Source organism: Pleurodeles waltl, chromosome 12 (genome assembly GCF_031143425.1).
Source record: "Pleurodeles waltl isolate 20211129_DDA chromosome 12, aPleWal1.hap1.20221129, whole genome shotgun sequence".
Taxonomy (NCBI): Eukaryota; Metazoa; Chordata; class Amphibia; order Caudata; family Salamandridae; genus Pleurodeles; species Pleurodeles waltl.
The window spans coordinates 672,018,976-672,039,908 of NC_090451.1; the positions used below are offsets into that span (position 1 = coordinate 672,018,976).

At 42.8% G+C, this 20,933-nt stretch overlaps 1 protein-coding gene across 1 annotated transcript in view; it reads right to left on the bottom strand.

Annotated features, from left to right (window-relative positions):
- LOC138268686 (potassium voltage-gated channel subfamily V member 2-like) overlaps positions 1 to 15,966 on the bottom strand; it is a 31,658-nt gene extending 15,692 nt beyond the window's left edge. The window contains exon 1 of the mRNA XM_069218590.1: positions 14,457 to 15,966. Within this exon, the coding sequence (XP_069074691.1) occupies positions 14,457 to 15,722 (1,266 nt within the window). The 5' untranslated portion in view covers positions 15,723 to 15,966. The remainder of the gene's footprint in view (positions 1 to 14,456) is intronic.
- Positions 15,967 to 20,933: the final 4,967 nt, after the last annotated feature.

Genomic DNA, 20,933 nt, shown 5'->3' on the forward strand with positions numbered 1-20,933 from the left:
CAACAGATTCGTGATGATGCAGTAATTTCTGCAGAGCTGGACAGCAAGCAACACTAAGGACTAAGAGAGAAGATTTTTTTGATTCTTGTTGAAGAGCTGCCCAAAGCCTTATTACGCTGGTTTTCTAATGTTTCTCATGCAAGTTTTGCAATTAATGAACTTTCTTCCTCATGAACAGTTTGTATTGTTGTGCTGTGATATTTTTTTTAACCATATTTATCTTATTCTGTTTTCTGAGTTGTGCTGTGAGGTGTGTGCTTTACTTTAATATTCATTATGGATCAGCTGTGTTCAAAATACGCCAGACTGAAAATATATTCACAATGTAAAAACTATTACATCAGCTCAGTAGGTTATTACAATCCTGTCTTCAGTGAAACACTATACAGTGCTCTGAACAACCCCCAAAAGGCATTGAAATGCAAAAGTCAACACTGGGAAGCCATGTGCCCTATCTCCCTCTCAAGGTTAACATCACAGCTCTGAATGGTAAAAACTGGGCATAAACAATGTGGGTGCTGCTGAAGTGCCAAAAAAACAACTTGCCTGTGAGCTGTATTGTTATAATTTCATCTAACGACACTAAGACAATCCTATTCGGAGTATCATTTGAGAGGTCAAGGTTTGTAGGAGGAAGATGTCTGCTTAAAATAGCTGTTCCAGGGAAACACTCCACCCATACTTTGCTTACTGTTCACCAAACCCTGTCCTAACAATTCCTTGTGAAACCGTGTAGCATATGTGGTTGCCTGACCTCGAAGAGTGACACCCGTTGAACTGCTGAGTCTTTTATAAATATGTAGTGTACATGTGTCCAGCACATTTCCAGATGGGCCAGACTCATGCCATAGTTTAAGGATAACCTAAGCACTGGCTAATAAAATAAGTTATCTTTGAAACCAATGTAAATATATTTGGATGACAAGAAAATCTGGCATGAATTCAGATTTCCTGGCCCTCCACTCAGCACACTTACAGTCACTTGTCATTTTAATTATTCCAGAAAACAATGGCTGGTGTACGGATAGTTGTCGAATAGTGAAATGCAGCTTGGACTGCCTGCAGTGTGTAATTTATCCTCTAATTAAATACAAGCTGTTGGACCTGGCCCTTTTTACAGGCTCATCCCTCAAACCTTTTGCCTTCCTCCTCCTATTTTTTCTGACCTCTTTCTGTTGGCTCTAGGACTCTAAGCAGTTTATCACTGCTAATCATGCTAAAGTGCAGGTGCTCTCCCTTCTAAAGTTGGTATGATTTGGTCACACCTAATTGACATTTAATTGACCTGTAAGTCCCTTGTACTCTGGTACCCCTATACCCAGGGCCTGTAAATTAAATACCACTAGTGGGCCTGAAGCACTGCTTGTACCACCCACAGAAGTAACCTTTCAAACTTGTCTAAGGCCTGCTAGCGCAGGGCCTGCATTTGCAGTTTACTGCCACAGGGACCTGGCATCTAAATTTACATGCCAGGCCTGGAACTCCCCTTTTACTACATGCAAGTCACCGCTAAGGTAAGCCCTAGCTAACCTTATGGGCAAGGTGCTATGTATGTAGAAGGCAGGACATGTGCCTGATTGTGTGGCCTGTCCTGGTAGCAACAAACAGACTATTTGGATTCTCACTGTTATGAGTGCTGCCTTGCTCATAGGATTGCATTGGAAATGCCCTACCTTATGTCTAGGTGGTACTGTCCGATCCATGAGGGGTAGCGTATGCATGTTTGGTATGGTTGTAATGGTAGTGACAAATGCTGCTTACTGGTGTAAGTGGATTTTTTATTACCATTATAGAAATGCCACTTATAGAAAGTGGGCATTTCTCTGTGCTTATGATTTTGGTGTTTTGCAGCTTGAATGCAAACCACGTCTGGGGCAGAGTGACAGCTGGGCTTTGTGCATACTTTTCAGACAGCCTGTACACAGGGAGGGTGGAGATGTCACAGAGATGCATCTGCATATTGAATGGTCTTCCTGGGATGAGGGGAGGTGAGGTGGGGCATACCTGCATTTGTAAAGGCTGTGCCCTGGCCTCACACAAAGGGCTTGTTCCCCCCCCCCACTGATTTCTGGAGCCAGTGCTGGAGGAGAGAGGGGACACATCTATAACCAGTAAGGACTGGTTGGAACCTCTTCTCCCCCTTTTGTAAGAGTTGTGAAAAACTGAGTTTAAGTACTGGGGGTTTTCCCCATGTTAGAGAGACACTAATGGACTACTGAACTGGACACAGGCAGCTGCTGGAGGGATTCACCAGGAACCGCCTTTGGACTGCTGCTGTTGTGCTGGCCTGTGACCTGCTTAAAGCGCTGGAAGGGCGCTTGATCTGCAGTTCCCCAGCGCATGAGGAACCCTGGATTTTATAAGGAAGCGCTTGGAGAGCGCTACACTTCACTGATCTTGCCTTCTATTTTTCCAGCATGAGGTGAGCGCTGCCTGTGGCTGATTTCCCCAAGCACGGGGAGAACAGAGTCTGGAGCGATCGTGCTCCCTGTGGTGCCCCCAGGGCGAGGATCGCTTTGTTGAGTGCCCCCAGGGCACAGGCAGGCACCTGCTTTGGTGCGCTCATCACCACAGCCCGGAATGGTGATCCAGAGAAGCTTGCACACCAGGAAGGATGCGAGCATGCTGGCCAGTGGCGGAGCGGCTGCCATGATGAAGGGTTGGCCATCAGGGATGGGCCACCCACCAAAGTCGCCAACTGCCCTGATGGGCATCAGACACCATTTGAAGCCAGAAGGCTCCCCAGTAAGGGATATCGCTGGCATAATGGGCAGGAACGGAGGTGGAACCCTCATCGGAGGGCCCGTCCCTGCCGAGCCCCTCGGTGGCAGTAATTCTCTGAGGAGGAGCACCGTGTGAGGGGCCGTGGCCATGCCGTGCGGACATGGGCAGCCGTCTCTTTGTTTACTAGTATTGGGGAATCGGAGTGGGTAGCAGCCGAAGTGGCGCATTTCTGAAGCTATAAATGAGGAGCCATGAGGCGAGGTCGTTACCAGATATCCCACAAAGGTTACCATATTCCTGGTAATAGGAGTGCGTGAGTTCCTGCATTTCATCTATGGGGCTGGGGTTTTACGCCCCTTTGTATGATGTAAGTGACGGTGCTTTCATGGTGATGTCCTGGCATTTTTGATAATATGATTATGATGACCTGTGTGTTTTGGTAATAATGATGACAACCTGACTACCACTTGTGTTGCAGAATAACCAGTAACCTATGTGTTTTCTGTGACTACTGCTGACTTTTGCAGAGTATTGGTACCTGTGTGATGTCCTGACAACTGCTTGTGTAGTAGGGTATTACTGACATGTTGTGTTTGGTCTAATAGTGTCTTATGCACTCCAGTTTATTTTTATATAACCTTGTGCTCCCTTTGTGGTGCATTTATTGCATCACATGTATTGTGTGTGTTGTGCAATCGCTTTACACATTGCCTCTGGGATAGACCGGACTGCTCATGCCAAGCTACCAAGGGGGTGAGCAAGGGTTATCTTGGGTGTGTAACTCCCTCGCACTGACTAGAGTGCGGGGGTTCTTCTTGGCCTAAGTGCATACCCTAGCCAACCAGAAACTCAATTTCTAACACAAGCCAAAACAAATAACATTTCAAGTAGCTACACAATGTTACTACGTGAAGTACATGTTACTGTACTTTCTTCAAGGTCTGCAATTTACAGAGATGATTCAAAGAAAAAGCACAGGGTAGTTAATGATTGAGTTCAAATAGCATCTTAATGGAGGCTGGATCCTGCTAAGGCGCTTCTTGGTCTCACTGAAAACTTTTGTGACACCCTAAGGAATAAATGGAGCAAAGGGATATGAAATGTGAACAGATGACTCACATTTACATAGATGCTCAGGGAGAAAAATGCCTCATGAAATACATAAGTTGTTTCTCACAGTGCCCCTGCATCCAGTTCAGAGAATTTTATTACATGTATGCCATGTCTGAATTAAGAGGCTAAACAGGACAGATGATTCATGAACTGGTCTGACAATTGTTATTGTCTAAAGCATTTCCTATTAACTTCGTAGTAAAAAGAAACAAGGAAGATATGCGATGGGTGCACCTGAGATGAGCTGCATGTTGCGGAGGAAAGTGCCCAGAATCTGCAGCAGAGGACATGACTGCTGTGGCCTCGCAAATTAGGGTGGGCTGTGTGTACGACCAACTGAAAGGTAGTCACCAAACCCTGTCAAAATGAGCCATGCACTTACTCTCAATGCACTGCGCTGTTGTGCAAAGAATGAACAAAGCCCTACACAAGCATTGACAAGTAACACGATTGCTCAAAGAATCAACCAAGCACTAAAAAGACCAGTAGCAGAGGATCCCACTTCTTCAAAGAATGAACAAGCTCTACAAAGAGCATTGAAGAATGAACCAAGCACTACAAACAGCAATGGCAGAATACTGCGCATGCACAAATAATAAGCCAAGTGCTACAAAAAGCAATGCAGAACAACTTGATTGCTCTAAGATTCAACCAAGCTCTACAAAGAACTGTGAAGGAATAACACTGCTTTTCATGGAAGTAGGCCGAATAATAACAACAACACAGGCAGGGAGCAACCTGAGCTGCTGCTACCTATAGCTTCCAGGTAAAGGATTTAATTATAACTTTTATGGATGAACATTTCTGGGACAAAAGGGCAATTTTAACCTTGAGAATTGCATTGAAAAACTCAAAGTAGCACAAAAATAACATTAACAAAGAGATATGATGATGCAAACAAAGGCCCAGGAAGCACCTCCTATGCTGAAGATCTGGCAACAACCCCACAGAACACCCCACAGGGAGGTCTGGATCACAGTGGTGCAGAATACAGTAGGCCGGCGAGCCCATAGTTCCCACCTGAAATCCAGCTGGCCTCCACCCAACCTCAATGGAGGGGAAAAAAAAAGAAGAAAAAAACAGTTTGCAGAGGTCAGCGCTGGCAGTGCCATAGTGTGAGGAGTGTGTGAGCAACAAACAACAGGAGTGAGGGTGAAGCATAGGACGGAGGGTGGGAGGGAACAGTAAAAATTAAGTGGTATGACCAGGAGAGTAGCTTGGGCAGTAAGACTTGGGGGGGAGGGGGGAGAATCATCAGATTTCACAACAATCAGGCTGGCATCTAATGTTAAAATACATTATACGACAAGCATGGTACATGAGAGGGACTTAAGGGGCAGTGGAAAGGCAGAGAAATGCAGATTGGTAGGAGTACTAAGGGAAAAAACACAATATTTAATAAAATAACCAACATTTTTTAGGAGTTTTAAAATAGAGATGAGAGAGAGTGTGTTTGTTTTTATCAGTATGTGCGTGCCAAAATCCCAGGTGAGATCCGGCAGACTCCTCACCATACCCAACTGAACGCACCTGTACCCAACTATTCATTAGAAGGTAAATTTATTAGGGGGGGGGGGCGTAACACCCCAAACATCGCCAGCCTAAGCTGCGTACCTGGGTGTGAAATGGTTAGGGCTGTCATTCTTACAGCACTTTTACTTATGGCAGGTTGAACACAGACAACTGGGTGGGTGGAGGGATACAAGCAATAGGGACAACGCTAAAGATGGGAAGGTCACCCCAAATCTGACAAGGAAGACCGACAGCTGGGAGGGTTATACATGCAACACAGACAATTTAGAAGCAACACACACAACGGGGGAGTGGGAGGATTACAAGAAACACAGACAATGGAGTCGGTGCAAGGATTTAAAAGCAACACTCACAACAGGGTCTGGGAGGGTTACAGGCAACTGTTACAACTTACAAGCCACACAGACAATGAGGGTTAGAATGTTACAAGCAACACAGAGAACTGAGAGATCGGAGTAAAGAAGCAACACGGACAAGGAGGGTGAAAGAGAAGAAGATACTTAGGGGTGGGAACCTTTGAAGTTAACAGTATCTCTTGGAAATGACTGCACTGTCTCGCTGCCTTAGAGAAACCTACAAAAAAGGACTAACAATTAAGAACAAAATCAGTTAAAAATAATGCGCTAATGAAGCTGGCATTCAGTATGACAAGGAATGGAGGACAGAGTATAAATGAGGAGAGTGGATTGATTGGCCACAGAATATGCATCCGCTAAGCAGCCACTGGCAGTAATCACACTAAGTATGCTGAAACCTCTTCCCCCACTTCCTTTGGGACACTGAAGTTAAAAGCGGATTTTAAAGGCAAGTGTGTTTGCCTTTCTGAGCAGCAGTCCAATATGCTATCTTAGGCGGGACCTAAAAAGGGCTGTCTCGGCTAGTGCTGGCAGCATTATAGAACTTTTTTATTGCTGGAGGGAGGGAGGATGCTGCGTCCGGCAAGGCAGAGTGGGGAAGACCACTATGAGGATCAGTGGGGTGGTAAAAAAGCATCAGAATGCGTCCAGCAGTGTCTGCATCAACCCTTTTGTAGGTCGAGTGCGCAATCCCTCTGATGTGTTGTAATCTATCTGTGGGCCTTTAACCACACCCACCGCACACCCATCACTATCACTCATTCATGGGCTTGCCTTTCAAAAATCCTTTGTTATCATTGGTAAATGCTTTACGTTTGTCCCTCCTTGGGGCAGCTTTGTTACCGCCTTTGTCATCGATCTTGTTACATGGATAATTGCACTTTTGCCGATACGTTTGACTGCAAGCGAACTTCTTTGTCTTTTTGTGTCTCTCCTTCACGCTAATGCTCCTGGCAGCCGTGGTGCTTTGAATCTGCTTGCTTTATGTCAACTGTGGCAAGAAAAGTCCAGTTAGGAATTTACAACGCTAGTAGCTCTAACTCGAGCAAATGCAAGACCCATTGTATTGCAAATGCTTGTTTTATTATGGCGTGGGAAGCAGCACATTAGTCAACGGAGGGAGGGTGGACAGGTTGTGAGGTCAACACGAACAACGGAAGGAGGTGGGAAGCACTATGATGCAGCCAGCAGTGTCTTTTTTCTGTTACGGTCGGTGGGTGAATAATACAGATAATGTAAGGAGGATGGATGAATGGGAGTTGCAACACAGTCAATGGAAGGGTGGAGTAGGGGAAAAAAGCTCAGTGACGCGGCCAGCCAGGTCTCCGTCATAGCACATTTTTTGTTATGGTCGGTGGAAGCAGGGCAATACGGAGAAGGGAGGATGGGTCATAGCAGAGCAACACAGACAACGCGAGGGAGGTGAGAGAAGGGCAACATCGACAACGAGAGTGAGGATGGGGGCAAGCCAACGCACACTATGGGTGGGAGCATGCTGACAAGCCAACACCTGGGTGGGAGAAGTACACGAGAGAGAAAGCTGAAAAGGATGCACTCTGATAGAGTGCTTAAACTCCAGTGTCTACAAACTAAGCAGTGGAAGGACACAAGTAATTCATTCATGCTCCTGTAGAGACACAAACAAACAAAGAAGATGGAAGCCTAAAGCAGATGACCAATAAGAGCAAGCAAATGAGAGTGACAATGAAGCTGTCGAAGCAATGTGCAGTCTCTAAGACCTCTGATAGAAACATAAGATATAGAAATAGAGTGCATGTGGTGTCTAAGAAGGACCTACAAAACACTGAGTTACTGATTAGTGTGGTGCCATTATAAAGCTTTTCAGCTCCACATGAGGGGTAGTAAGTGCTATATAAATGCAATTACAATATTATAGGCGTTATGGGGTTAGGTACAGAAAATTACAAGTGGAAAGTACCTATTTGCAAAGCACAAGTTATTTTAGGAAAATGCAATAGCTATCACGAACCTCGGTGTACACATTGCAAACCCGACTGAGTCACAAATCAAACAGACTTCAATGTGTTGTTCTCTTCTTTGTAATGAATAAATGCATTCACAAACATCAAATTAGTACCGCCTGCTCAGGTCAGGCATGACCATTCTATAAAATAAAACCTGCAATTTTTGTAGCCTTTGTGCTGGCAGTACAGAGGAGTAGACATATCAGCCCTCAATCTGAAGTGACGAACAGGGATGTAGGTATTATTATTGCACCAGGTAAATACCTTGCCCAGCTACATCACGGTTCAGTATTACCATTGCAAATAGTGGCCTGAGTGGGACAAGTCAAATACTGCCTTGAAACTACAGGCATTTGTATATTTGTAGTACAATTATGCGAATGTTGTCGAAATAAAATTCATGAATAAGACTGCAATAAAAGACATCCTTAATGATCTTTAGTTCTGTGGAGACAACTGGAATGGTATGCTTTCAGTTTGCCTGTCAAGTTCTCTGCTTCCTGGATAGGTCAACTCAGATCAGCAATGGACCATCTCAGTCTGTGGTTTTCCATCCAATGCAGATGAAAAAACACAGTGAGGTCTTGAATCACTAAAAATCTCCAATAGGAAGCATGCCAGAATGTTCTCTTGTTTGATGACATCTGTTTGTGTTTTGAATCCTATTGTGACATCCATCCCAGAAGGCCCACTTAATAAGTCTATGACATCCTCGACAGATCAGGCTAGTCTGTGTCAAATCTTGCATGAATCACGTTGTTGTAAGAAAAATAGGTAGACAAGAGGCTGGGATAATTATAATGCCTACCATATTATGTTTTCTATACAGTCCTATTCCGAAAAACCCTAAAATACCTTACCTCCATTTTATTATTGGAATTAATTATTATCGATAAGGGGGTTGTGTAAGGGTTGTTGTGCGTTAGTTACCTTTGTTATGCTGAATTTTATAACTCTGAACCTTATTTGGGAAGATAAAAACTGCTGCCTGAGTTTTTTTTGATTCGCATGAACCCTTCGGGCTTGGAGGGAATCTCCTGGACCAGATGCAAACTGATGCAATCGTCATCATTATTACCTTGCTTCCACATCGCACAATAAACCCAATTTACTCCTTTTAAAGGGGAGAGATAATTTGTGAGACACATATTTGTTGTAGATTTAAAAGACAGGAAATGGGCCTTTCTCCTACTAATGTGTCATGTGTATCAGCAAAGTGCATTTAGATGCTATGTGCACATTTATGAAGTGCTTTCCTTACAACAAAGCAGATTAAGAAATAGGAAATGCGGGGGTCTCTGTCAGAAGTACCGATTTCTTGAAAGAGAGAAGATACCTGTAGTAAAATGGGATTTCAAAGGAAAAAGCTGACCTGTGCCATAGCTTTACATTATTCAGCCTCATATACACATGGCCACAGGAATTATGCTGTTCTGCAGCTGCATCTTTTTCACATAATTTCCCTTTTTGCCACATAACCCATCATCTGCGGCATAACCTGCAGATTTTAAAGTTACTAAAAGCATGATGACACGTTTCTGCACACTGAAAGGCCCTTCGCAAAAGTAGTCAGCTCATCTTTCAGTTGCTTATTCCTGTATTGGGTTCTAAATTGGTTCTATTGAGGTGAAATCTTCACTCAAATAGTGTTACCATGTGTAGAAATGACAAAATAATAAAGAAATACTATCACAAAATGTGTTGCATTACTCCGCATAATTTGCCTTTACTTGCTGCATAGTTTTGTGACCAATGTCGCCAAATTTGGCCTTCCTCTGCCGCGTAATATCAGTGGTCATGCATACAGAGCACAATTTACCAGTCGGACATCACTGCGATGCTTTCAGTACTTTTGGGAGTGATTTTCCAAATACTTTGAGGTTGCCATCGCAGAACCTGAGTCTATTTCAGTTGTGCCAATAGAAGCAAGAATGAATTGAATGACTTGTAAGCAAGTGTCCTTGGTGTTTGTTGGGTAGGACTGGAAGGAGGTACCAAATCGCAGTCTAGAGGGGGAGGGAGAAAGCATGGGGGCGGTGTGTGTCTTGCCAACCTGGGATGTAACAGGATTCTGCTTTAGAGAATACCAGTGCTACCTGTTTACATCAATAAGCAACGTGGCGTGAGGCAATCTTCACTGTAGGGTCAAAATATAAAGCATATAGTAGTGTCATTAACAAAGTCTCCCTCCCTACGACTGCTATACATTTCACCCTTATGTCTCTGGAGTGGCACTATGCCAGAATGTAGAAATCATGATTACCATGCAGGTGAGAGCCTGAGACACAAAGACGGAGTGAGTGTCTGGCGGCAGGCGGAAGCCACCACTCCTGGGAGTGATGTGATCGATGAATGCTCACAGGCTTCAGGAGGCCGGGTAACAATCCAGGATGGGATCTACTGATACAAAGCTGCCAGTTGGTGTCTACCAGCTACTGCAGACCAGCGGACCTCTCACCTTAGTTCTTACAATAACTTAGACCTGATTTAGATCTCGGCAGATGGAATACTCCGTCACAAACGTGACAGATATGCCGCCCGCCCTATTACGATCACCATAGGACATAATGGGATCGTAATACGGCAGACAGGATATCCGTCACGTTTGTGATGGAGTATTCTCCTCCACCAAGATCTGAATCAGAACCTTAATCTTCGTGGCCTGGAAGCCGTTGCACAACAGCTTAGCAATGCTGCCTACTCTTTCCTAGAAGAATGCATTCTTACTCACGCTTTTTAGCCTTTCTGCATTAATCATCATGAACTGTTCCGACACTGAACCATGTAACAGTCTGGTGCCCGAGGCAGCATCCTGGAACACCACATATTTTTATCCGCCCTTGTTCTGTGAGCAAGGGTGGCAGACAAAAGTGTTGGTCACTATTCAAGTTCCTGTTGCAGCAGCTGCTATCTTAGTGACTACTATAAGGCGGCTATGCTGAGAGGGGACCACCGCCAAGAGCTTTGAAGCCAGCCAGGCAAAGTAACATTTTAAGAGTTTAAGAGGTGGTCAGAATTTACACATGGCACCACCTACGCTCTTGAGAGGGTGTCCTTCTGGGCAACAACAGGACAGGGCTACTAGAGGAGAAGGTCTCAGGTTAGAAATTGAGAAGAGCTCCTCCATAAGTCATGGTACAAATGTGAATTAATAAGAGATTGTGTGAATTGACTGTGTGAATAACAATCCTTCAAATTTCCTTTCCAAAGGCCACTTTTGGCCTGCACTTCGCTGCACCTCACTTGGTGATATGCATAGACTAGACAAATGAGTAAAACATAACGTACGCCTTTGTCTTCCCCTTGCTTACTGTGGTTTGCATGCACCACTATCGTTCCTGTAAATTGTAATCTACAGACTCACCTCAGCTTTATCATGTTACTCTGTCTTCATGCTATCATATTACTCCTATTGTACACGGTGTAGGGCGCAAATGATGCTATGATCCACTGCACACGTGGCCTCACAGGAATAACTTTAGCATGGTTCTGTCTCTCACAAATATACTGAATGGGCTACAACAACACCACCAAAAGAGCCTAAACGGCATTTACCACCAAACTTACCAACAACAAAGTAAATCAAAAGCCATCACGTCACAGCTCCCAACCTCATTGCAATAATCTGATGACCGCCTTAGAAACAAAAATTTACAAAATCTAGGATTCCAATTCACTCAACCACAAACAATTGCTGTTACTCATACCCGTCTCTCTGCCACTCATGTGGGCCTCCCTTTACACATTCTACCTGTTGGAAGGAGGCAAGGTACTAGCCCTAGCACAATCAATTAAGTGCCTAACATTTGGTGGTGGGCCATGTCCAGAAGCCCACATGGAGGAATTTCTCTTGGATACTACGAACTGACATCACACACCTATTAAAACCCAAACAACCTCCCCAACTATAGGCCAATCTTCACCTGGCCGTCACCAGGAATAACATGAAGAAAGAGATAACAAGCGGTTGCAAGTCTTGATTGTGCAAAGCTATCTTTTACATGCTCTACAATTTGCTTTCAGACCCTTCAAAGTACAAGAAACGACTCGAAATTTTCAGCGAAGACCACCTCATCAGCCTAGATAAAGACAAGTAGTCCATTCTAATAGTTTTATACGTCTATGAAGATTTTGATATTGTGGACCTCGAAATCCTCCTGAACAGACTTAGGGCCTGTTTTAGATTTTGGCAGATGGAATACTCTGTCAAAAGCGTGATGGAGATGGCCTCCACAGTATTATGATCCCCATAGGATATAATGGGATCATAATAGGGCGGACGGTATATCTGTCACATTTGTGACAGATTGTTCCCCTCCGACAAGATCCTAATCAGGCCCTTAATAAATGGATGGGATTTCGGCACAGCACTACAGTGTATCCATTCTTTCCACCGCAACCGAAGTCAATGAGTTTAATACGCAAGTTGAATCCTCAACCTGAAAGGCACCATGTGGTATTCCACGTGGGCATCACCATCAACTCTTCTGTTTAACATTTAGAACCTCCCACTGACACATATGCTAGAGAACCACAAGGTGAGATTCCAAATGAGCATCAATATCCAAATCCATATGCATGTTTGCAACGTACCAGAATATCAAGATGTAACATCCTGGTACAAAAATATCTTAGTTAGAATATTGACTGCCAAAATATTGTGACAATAAGTACATATACGAAAGTGTAGGTTTACTATTCCTGACTCCACACCTTCACACCCTGTGAATATATATATGTGTGTGTGTGTGTGTACATCTGTTAATGTGGAATTAAAAATAGAAAATCTATATTGAGCTCTACATAAACTTACATTGGAGATATTATGTCACGCATTATTCTGGCTGTGATAATTTACTATCTCAATATTATTACTCAAACCTCTGACATACAACTCAGCTAGAAACAAGGAAACAAGGCAATCATCACCTAATGCAAAAACTCCATATTTCACTGCAAGATACAAAGCTTTCCTTCTCTAATCAATGCAAAAACAGAGATACTAGCTTATATAGGCAGTAACTCTGAAAGGTTTCCATGCAAAAAAAATCCCACAAACCTTCTCACTCCCCAAGATATTGAACAAATGGCAATCAAGTTGGTGGTCATTATCAACACAGAGCTGTTATTCACACAGCAAATCAATTCAGTAATTAAAGGTACAAATCTACAACTTTGCTTACTCGTGAAAATATTCCCACTATTGCAAATAAACTACAAAGTAGAGCTGGCCAGACCTGTTGTAAAGGTTCGCCAGGAAGACTGCAATATTATCTAAACAGGGCTACCCAGAAAGCTCACATCTTTCAGATGATGCAAAATCATGTAGCCAAACAATGCCTCAATTTGTAGATATGTGACAACGCCAAACTAGGCCAAGAAGCCCTTTACTGACTCAGAACCAATTAAAGATACTCAGTACCATTCATCAGGTGTATTGGAACAAAGGGACTTTTATAGCTTCAGAACCTGCCTCCACACCTACCATCAGCCACCTCGCACCATATCCAATGACATACCCTCAGATGACAGTAATACAGAGGCTGATGAGGGAAAGTCCATGGTTCAAATCGCGAGAAATCTCTGAATCTCTTCTTCAGAGCAGGACTAATCACCTCCACTCTTAAAAACTAGACCCTCTAAGATGTGGTTCAACAAAGAATTGGTAGAAGTAAATATCACACGAAGAGACACTGATTGCTACTTAGGAAGTGAAGAATATCTGAGAAGGGCCATGCCCTTCATTCGGTTACATTGCTTCTACCCAACTCCTTGAACGTGTACTCAGAAACTATATATCAAACTGATGTAAGAATGATGTGGTGCTTTAGACATCCCCCTTAAATAAATAATCAAATAAATAGCCACTGATGCTCCTTGTGGGGCCTACAAAGAAAACACAGTTGCTGCCTATTTCTTCCTATGACTGTCCCTATAATGTGTTCAGCGCCTTAAATCTTCCCCATTTGGAAGTGTTTCTCATTCTACCTTAGACAAAAACATGTTGTTCCCCTGATATGTGCTTACTCAGCCTCACTATTATAGAACCCCAGTTTAAAATGTACAAATTCTCTTCATCCCTCACTTATAATATTTGATCTAGCTGGTGCAAAAACTCCCGAATTATTGATTTATATAATTGTGTTGTAAAGATCTTTGTTGTGAGGTATTCATCACTTACTATAAGGCTGCTGAAGTGCTAATGTATGCTCAAATATCTTTTAAATTAATTTCAACACCATGGCTAGGGTCTAAATGACCTTATAAGGCTCCTGAAGTACAAGTGATTCCCATAAGGCTCCCCTAGGTGTGAAGAACCCATTAATGGCCACTTCTGGGTACTTCTGTAAATTTTGACTTCCAATATACATTTCCTATTAGGAGCCCTACTAGGAGTGTGCTACACATTTCTTCTCATTCCTGGGTACTGTTGCATAATCTGACTTTCATATGTGGAGTAAACGATAAATCAGGCACAAATATTCATGCCTCAGTCCTGCTACTTTCGTGTTGGTTTAAATTACCTAATTAATAGTCCTCCTATACACATATATACCCGTACGCTCCTGTAGAAGAGCAGAACACCTAATGACCCACTTCAGTTACCTGTACATGACCAGATACACAATAGTCAAGTGTTTCATCTGCTGAAATCACAGGGGTGCGCAACACATAACTTCCTAACTCTGGGTTTCTTGGTGAGAGCTGCACATCTAACGACAAAGAGATGAAGACCAGGGCTTACCGCGGCCCACCACCAAGTCACAGGAATGCTCGTGAAATTAGTACCGGGGACGTCATGCTCCACAGAGTGCATTAAAGCAGAGAAAGAGAACACCCCCATGGCGATGAAGAGGAAGAGGCAGCAGACCTGCTGATAGCACTGCCGAATGGTGAACCCAAACGCCCTCATGCCTGTAGAGTGCCGAGCCAGCTTGAGGATGCGGAAAATGCGCATCAGTCGGACGATCTTCAACACTTTGCCCAACTGTCCCACCCGCTCCATCTTCTCAATATCTTCATGATGCAGGTGGATATCTGCTTCCTCGGAAAAGTGCTCAAAGATGATCTGAACATAGAATGGCAGGATAGCTACCAAGTCTACGACATTTAAAACAGTCTTAAGAAACTTGCACAAGTCTGCAGTGGCCACCAGGCGCAGCAGGTACTCGGCGGTGAAGAATATGACGCAGATGATCTCTACCTGCTCCATGCAGGCCTTGCCATTGATATTTAAGTCCTGCAGTTCTTTTACGGTGCTCAAACACATTGCGACAATGGACAGCAGGACAAACACGCTGGACATGATAGCTATGATCTTTGCCGGAATAGAGGAGTAGGGATTTTCCATCAGATTCCAGATCTTTTTTCTGAATTCACCCATCCACTGGCCCTCAAAGTGTTCCGCTTGGTCTAGGGGCTCCAGCTCGACCTGTAGCTCCTTCTGAATTTTGAGGTACTCTTTCAACTCATCTTGGTGTTCCATGAACAGAGTTCGACAGCATTTCTCAGAGTACGACAAGTTAATTCCCCAGTACTCTATCTCTTCAACAAAGTTGGTGGGGCATAGCTCATCCATGATCCACAACACCCCACTGTGGTAAAAGTGCAGAATGCAGGGGAAGACCATGGGGTCGCGGTCAAAGAAATACTCATTCCTCTGCACAGAGAAATCATCGCACAGGTCTAACTTCTTCACTGGGTCTGCCCAAGTGGCAAGCTTGCCCAGTCTCGTGATGGGGTAGCGGGCGGCTATGTGAGAGTCAATCTGAAATGCTTTCCCACCAACGTTGATGTTGAGGCCAAAGGAGTTGTTTGTGCCTCTGGCACTGCCAGCATCGTGGAAATTTGTGCCAATGTTGTGTGCGGAGCTCCATGGCTTCACTATGCTGGCTTGTGCAAAGGGAAAGGAGTGGTCGCAGTTGTCGATAGCCTTGGAATCACCCGGATCACAAATGCCAATTTTTAGATTTGCTGAGAGGCTTGACCTCCGCTTCTCTTGGCTTCGCATTGTCCTTGGCCTTGCTCCAGGCCTAGCAGCCACTGGGACATCCAGCAGTGTTCTTCCTGCCTGCGGTCACAGTGCAGGTCTCACTATGCCTGCTACAGCACAGGGGGATGCATGCAGAACTGCATCATCCCATCCCAAGCCCGAGCAGACCTCTACTGAAACAGGATTTTCCTTCTAGTTTCCACTAACCTTACATTGAGTCCAAGGAAGAGGTCTGCGCCTGTTAGAGCTTGTGCGGTCTTCGGGCGTCAGAGTTGAGAACAGGCCACTTCTACCATTTTAAGACGTTAATAGGATTGACGTCGGATTAGACTTAACTCTTTAAGCGCAGGTCATTCCTAGAATTCTTGGTACAAGGTAATAGTGCATTATTCTGTAGCATATCGCACTGTGGTGCATGAAAGTAAATCCCAGCCTCCCACTTAACCCACCCGTAAGTTAATTCATGAAATATCACAAAACATTAATGTTGCGGAGGATTCCCTCCCCTTCTGACACATTAGTAGTATTGAGTAAACACTTGGAACATTGCATGTAATTTTAACTTCTTAACACGACCGATGATGTTTCTCTCAATTCTTAACTCGCTTTTTTACGTTGTGTTTTGTATTGAAAAACTAAATATTTTGGCAGAAAAACATTATATTAGGTGGAAATTATTAAAATCGTAGGAGTGGGTAAGGAATCCTTATCACGTACCTGAAACCAGCAGAAGCACCCTTCTGCACGATACTATGACGTCACAGCAGCGTAGTCACATTTACGTCACGCTGCAGGAGCAGAAAAAAGTTGTGTCGCGGAGGTACATGCATGGCAGGAAATTAGCATTTTCTTTTCAAAAGCGCCACTCGATCTCAAACAACTCTCCGGCACCCTTGTACCAGCTGGTGTTCGTATAATCAGATGCTAATCTCTGCCAGAGCCCTGCCTCAGAAAAAGCAAGCAGCGGCAAAATCAATGAGGTATGCCACATACAATTTACATATTCCACCACTCCCGATTAGACCGATGAGACAGGATGGTTCTATTTTACCGTTTGCATTAGCGCATTGATATTTGAAGTATAAATGACTCCACGTGTAGTAATAATGGTTTCTCTGGAATAAATTGTGAGCATCATCTCTCCAAGAAGCCCGTCAGCAGTAGATCCACCAGCTATACAACGTCACAAGAATTGTTTTCTGTGCTGTACACGGATAAACTTGTTTTTAATTAACGTATGCTCAGAGTAGTTGCAACCAAAGTATTTGCTAGGAGCAGGTAGTTGTACATAAACTTTCGACGTTGCTTGTAATAGCTGCAAAGACAATTTAGCTTTTATGCTCATCGTTTAGATTCAATTTGAAACAACTTAAATTAACAATTTAATTCCAGATACCCTGCTCCCCTTAGCGTATTCATTCAGTTACCCTTCTTTAAGGTGTGCTATTTAAAAAATCTAATGCAACTATTTTTAAATGGCACAGTTTTCCATAAAGATTTTATACTATGCATTATTTTTATTGCCTGTATAACGACTATGGGTTTAATTGACTGATACACATTTAAACTACTACTAATGACACCATCTGATTTAAATTAGTCCATCATGACATTCATTTACCGCCTAAAGAAAATCTTCAAAGAAGCATGACACTTGAAGCCCCACAGAAAACCTAATATGGAACATATGGAAGACAAAGCTTGCAGAAACCAGTGGCTGAACAACTGAAAAATGTCAACCAGGTCACGAGGATTTGACCAAACACCAAGTGACCACAGGGTAGTGTTGCCACCTGACTTGTATTTCACCGGCCTGGCTCGTATTTTCTTGACAAGTCAGTTAAAAAACAAGCATTTGCAATTAAATGGGTCTCACATTTGCTTGAGTTGGAGCTATTGGCGTGGTAAATTTCTAACTGTACTTTTCTTGCTACATACATTGAAAATAAAAAGTAAAAAAACTGTTGACATATGCAAGCTGATTCAAAGCGTCACAGCTGCCATGAGTGTGAGCGCAAAGGAGATACGCAAAAGTAAAAATGAAAAGTAAAACAGTTGACATGAGCAGCCGATTCAAAGCGCCATGGCCGCAATAAGCATGAGCACGAAGGAGACACACAAGAGGAAAAAGAAGTTCGCTCACAGTCAAGCATATTGGCAATTGTAAAATTATCCATTTAAAATTGTTGGTCCCGAAGGCGGTAACAAAACCGCCCCAAGGAGGGACAAACGTAAAACATTTACCAATGATAACAAAGGATTTTTTAAAGGCCAACCCACCAACAAGTGGAAGTGAAGGGTGTGAGGGGGGCGTGGTTAACAGCCCACATATATACCAACACGTTGGAAAAGTAGTGCTTGCACGCTGCTATGCGCGACCTAAAAAAACAAGGAAGTTATTCCATTGAACGATATACATTAAGCAACAAATACAAGTTAAACACACCCCAAATCTATTACAGTCGCATAATGTATTCATAAATGACTATTAAAGCAAATTGATAATTTTAGTGTTAAAAGAATACAGAGGGTTTTACTATAAATGTTAATCTAGTCTCATCACGTGATTCTTCCATAACCTCATAACATCAGTACTGAACTCTACCAGAACCTCAAATCACATGCGCACACATATAGCCTGTACCCGAAAAACAAAAATGAAGCAAAAAACTGCTGAGATAAATTTACGAGTGAGCTGACAAAACCAAACATTGTTCAAAACCTCACCTAGTGCACTTGCTAGCAGCACCGTGAAGACATGCATATGCGTTTTGATTAAAAAATAGAAAAAACGAAAGTCATAATCTTGAAACGTCACTAAATCTTCCAGGAAGACCACCTACCTCCCAGTGTGCAGTGTTATCACTGGAACCCTTTGGGAAATAAGAACAATGTTGACTTGCACCCAAGATTCTTATGTCCAACCTTGTGGTTCAAGGTATCCTTCAGCTTTGATGAAGATGTTCTTTTCATCACTCACTCCTGAAACTAGAAGCTTAGTAAATGCCTTAGACGGTCATCCTGCGTACATGGAAAACAGCAGTACCAACATACCAGAGTTGGCTGGAAGCCTTTAATTAAATGGCAGCATAAGAAAATTTAATAAATAAAATAAACAAGAGGCTGCCACAAATCGAGAACATAAACAGGAACTTTCTGAGATGGCACGAGAGGCAACTATCTTGACGAACAATGATGGGCACACTTTACAGGGACTGCTTTTCTGTCACCCAGCAGGGGAATGGCAAACCACTTCACTGTGGTAACCAGGTTAAAGGGGAAGGAATGAAAAGGGAAGTTGATAAAGGAGAACAAAAGAGCAGAACCCAGCGGAGTACTAACCTTTTCCACTCCAGTCCAACCATCTTTACCATAATAACTCAGTCATCGTCAGGTAGGGGTCTGACCGAATAATCATTTGTTGGAGTAGGTGAGTTCCATTGCTATATCATCCATGGTTCTTCCTAGGAGACCTGGAGAGGCATTTAATTGGTAGGGAAACTACTACTATGAAACATGGGGTTAATGATTGAGCTTTTGATACCTCTCGGCTGTCCGCTATCATCTCCCTCTTCTGGAGGATTTGTTGAGTGACAAGGTGCAAATATTGTATCACCATCAGCTTTATTTTTTATTTATTTTATGTCATCACCTTTAGGAAGAATGTCTTTATTACAACAAAACCACCAACTTGGAATATGTGCATATTTGTATTTTTAATTGGTAACTTCACAGTTAACACGTGTTCTAAATCTCCTAGTGACATTAGGTCAGAAGGGGCAAATCAATATTCATTTAGTGGTGTAGTTCTAAAATGTTAGGGTTTTGTGATGTTTTAAAATATGGAATATTTGCTGTAATAATGCTCACACCATGTTGGATTTGCAGTTTTCATGATTTCTTATGCTGAAAATGGCTATATAAATCCCTTGATACTGGGTGGGGGGTGCAAGATTGTTATGGGTCTCTAGTAGGGGTGCTGTCAGGTTTGTTATTGATTCTTATTGATTTGCTGTTCATTTTAGACTTAACTTATTTTTTAAATTTAGCTTAGTGACTAATTTCCTTCATGCCAATTGATGTCTAAGTTGTTGATGATAATTACTCCAGCATTTGCATTTTTCTAATTTCTGTGTTGCACTTGAAATTCCTAACAAACCTTTATGGTTTTTCCTAAGTTTCTGATCTCAAAGTCTCCTTAGAGCCTGTTTTATTTATTGACTTTATCTTGAAATGTTGTTTGAATCTTGTCTGTAGGGCCATATTACCTCATAGTTATTGAGGTTAACACAGTCCACAATCCTCACAAAGGTTGGCATTCCCTTATCATGCAGATTTAAGCAACATTGCACTCACACTATCTTGGCCATAGTGACTGTGTACCCTAAAATGAATAAATGTATTTTTAATATCACATACTGTACCTTTTACATATATTCTATGTAAACTGAACTATTACCACTTATTTATTCACACTGTATTCTGGCTTGATTAGCAATGTTATTCTGCTAGGAAGATACACCTTTACACAAAGTACACCTTCCTTGGTCCAGATGTACCATTCAAATATTACTTGTTGCACTTTTTTAAATATCCCTTTTAATCCAATGGCACGTGCCTGCCCTCTGAAGCCAGCATGCCACTGCAGACAGAGGCAGAGCAACTATTGTGACATGTTGATTATGATGTCAACAGCACTCTACAAAGAGCCACTTTCTCACTGGAGAAACAAGGGTAATGGACCCCTCCCTGAGACCGAGCTAGGATGACCATCTGGGAGGCGCTGCCTGAAACCTTTAGGAACGTCTGAGGTGCCGTAGGTTTATTCTTAATCATATCATGGCACAGCAGTTATATCTGTTGGAAGACACCTTAAATATGCTTGTCATGTATAAATTAAACATAAAGGGGTATATAAAACCCTGTTTAAATGTTGATGGGTTAAATGAAGGAATAGCGTGTACAGGAAGCAGTACTCAATGTTGTAGAAATCCAAAGGCAAGCATCTACTTGCCCTCTATGTGACTACAATTATCTAATAGGACAAGGTTTGCCTCAGAACAACGTTATGTCTACACATCCAACGTTAACAGTGGAAATCTAACTCCGATGCTGTCTCAGGATTATCCTCCAGAGCGGTTCCATCATGCAGCATATTTTTATAGAATAGGAACTGAATATAAATATGAAGGAATTTGTCACTGTTTTAATACAATATATGATTTGAGG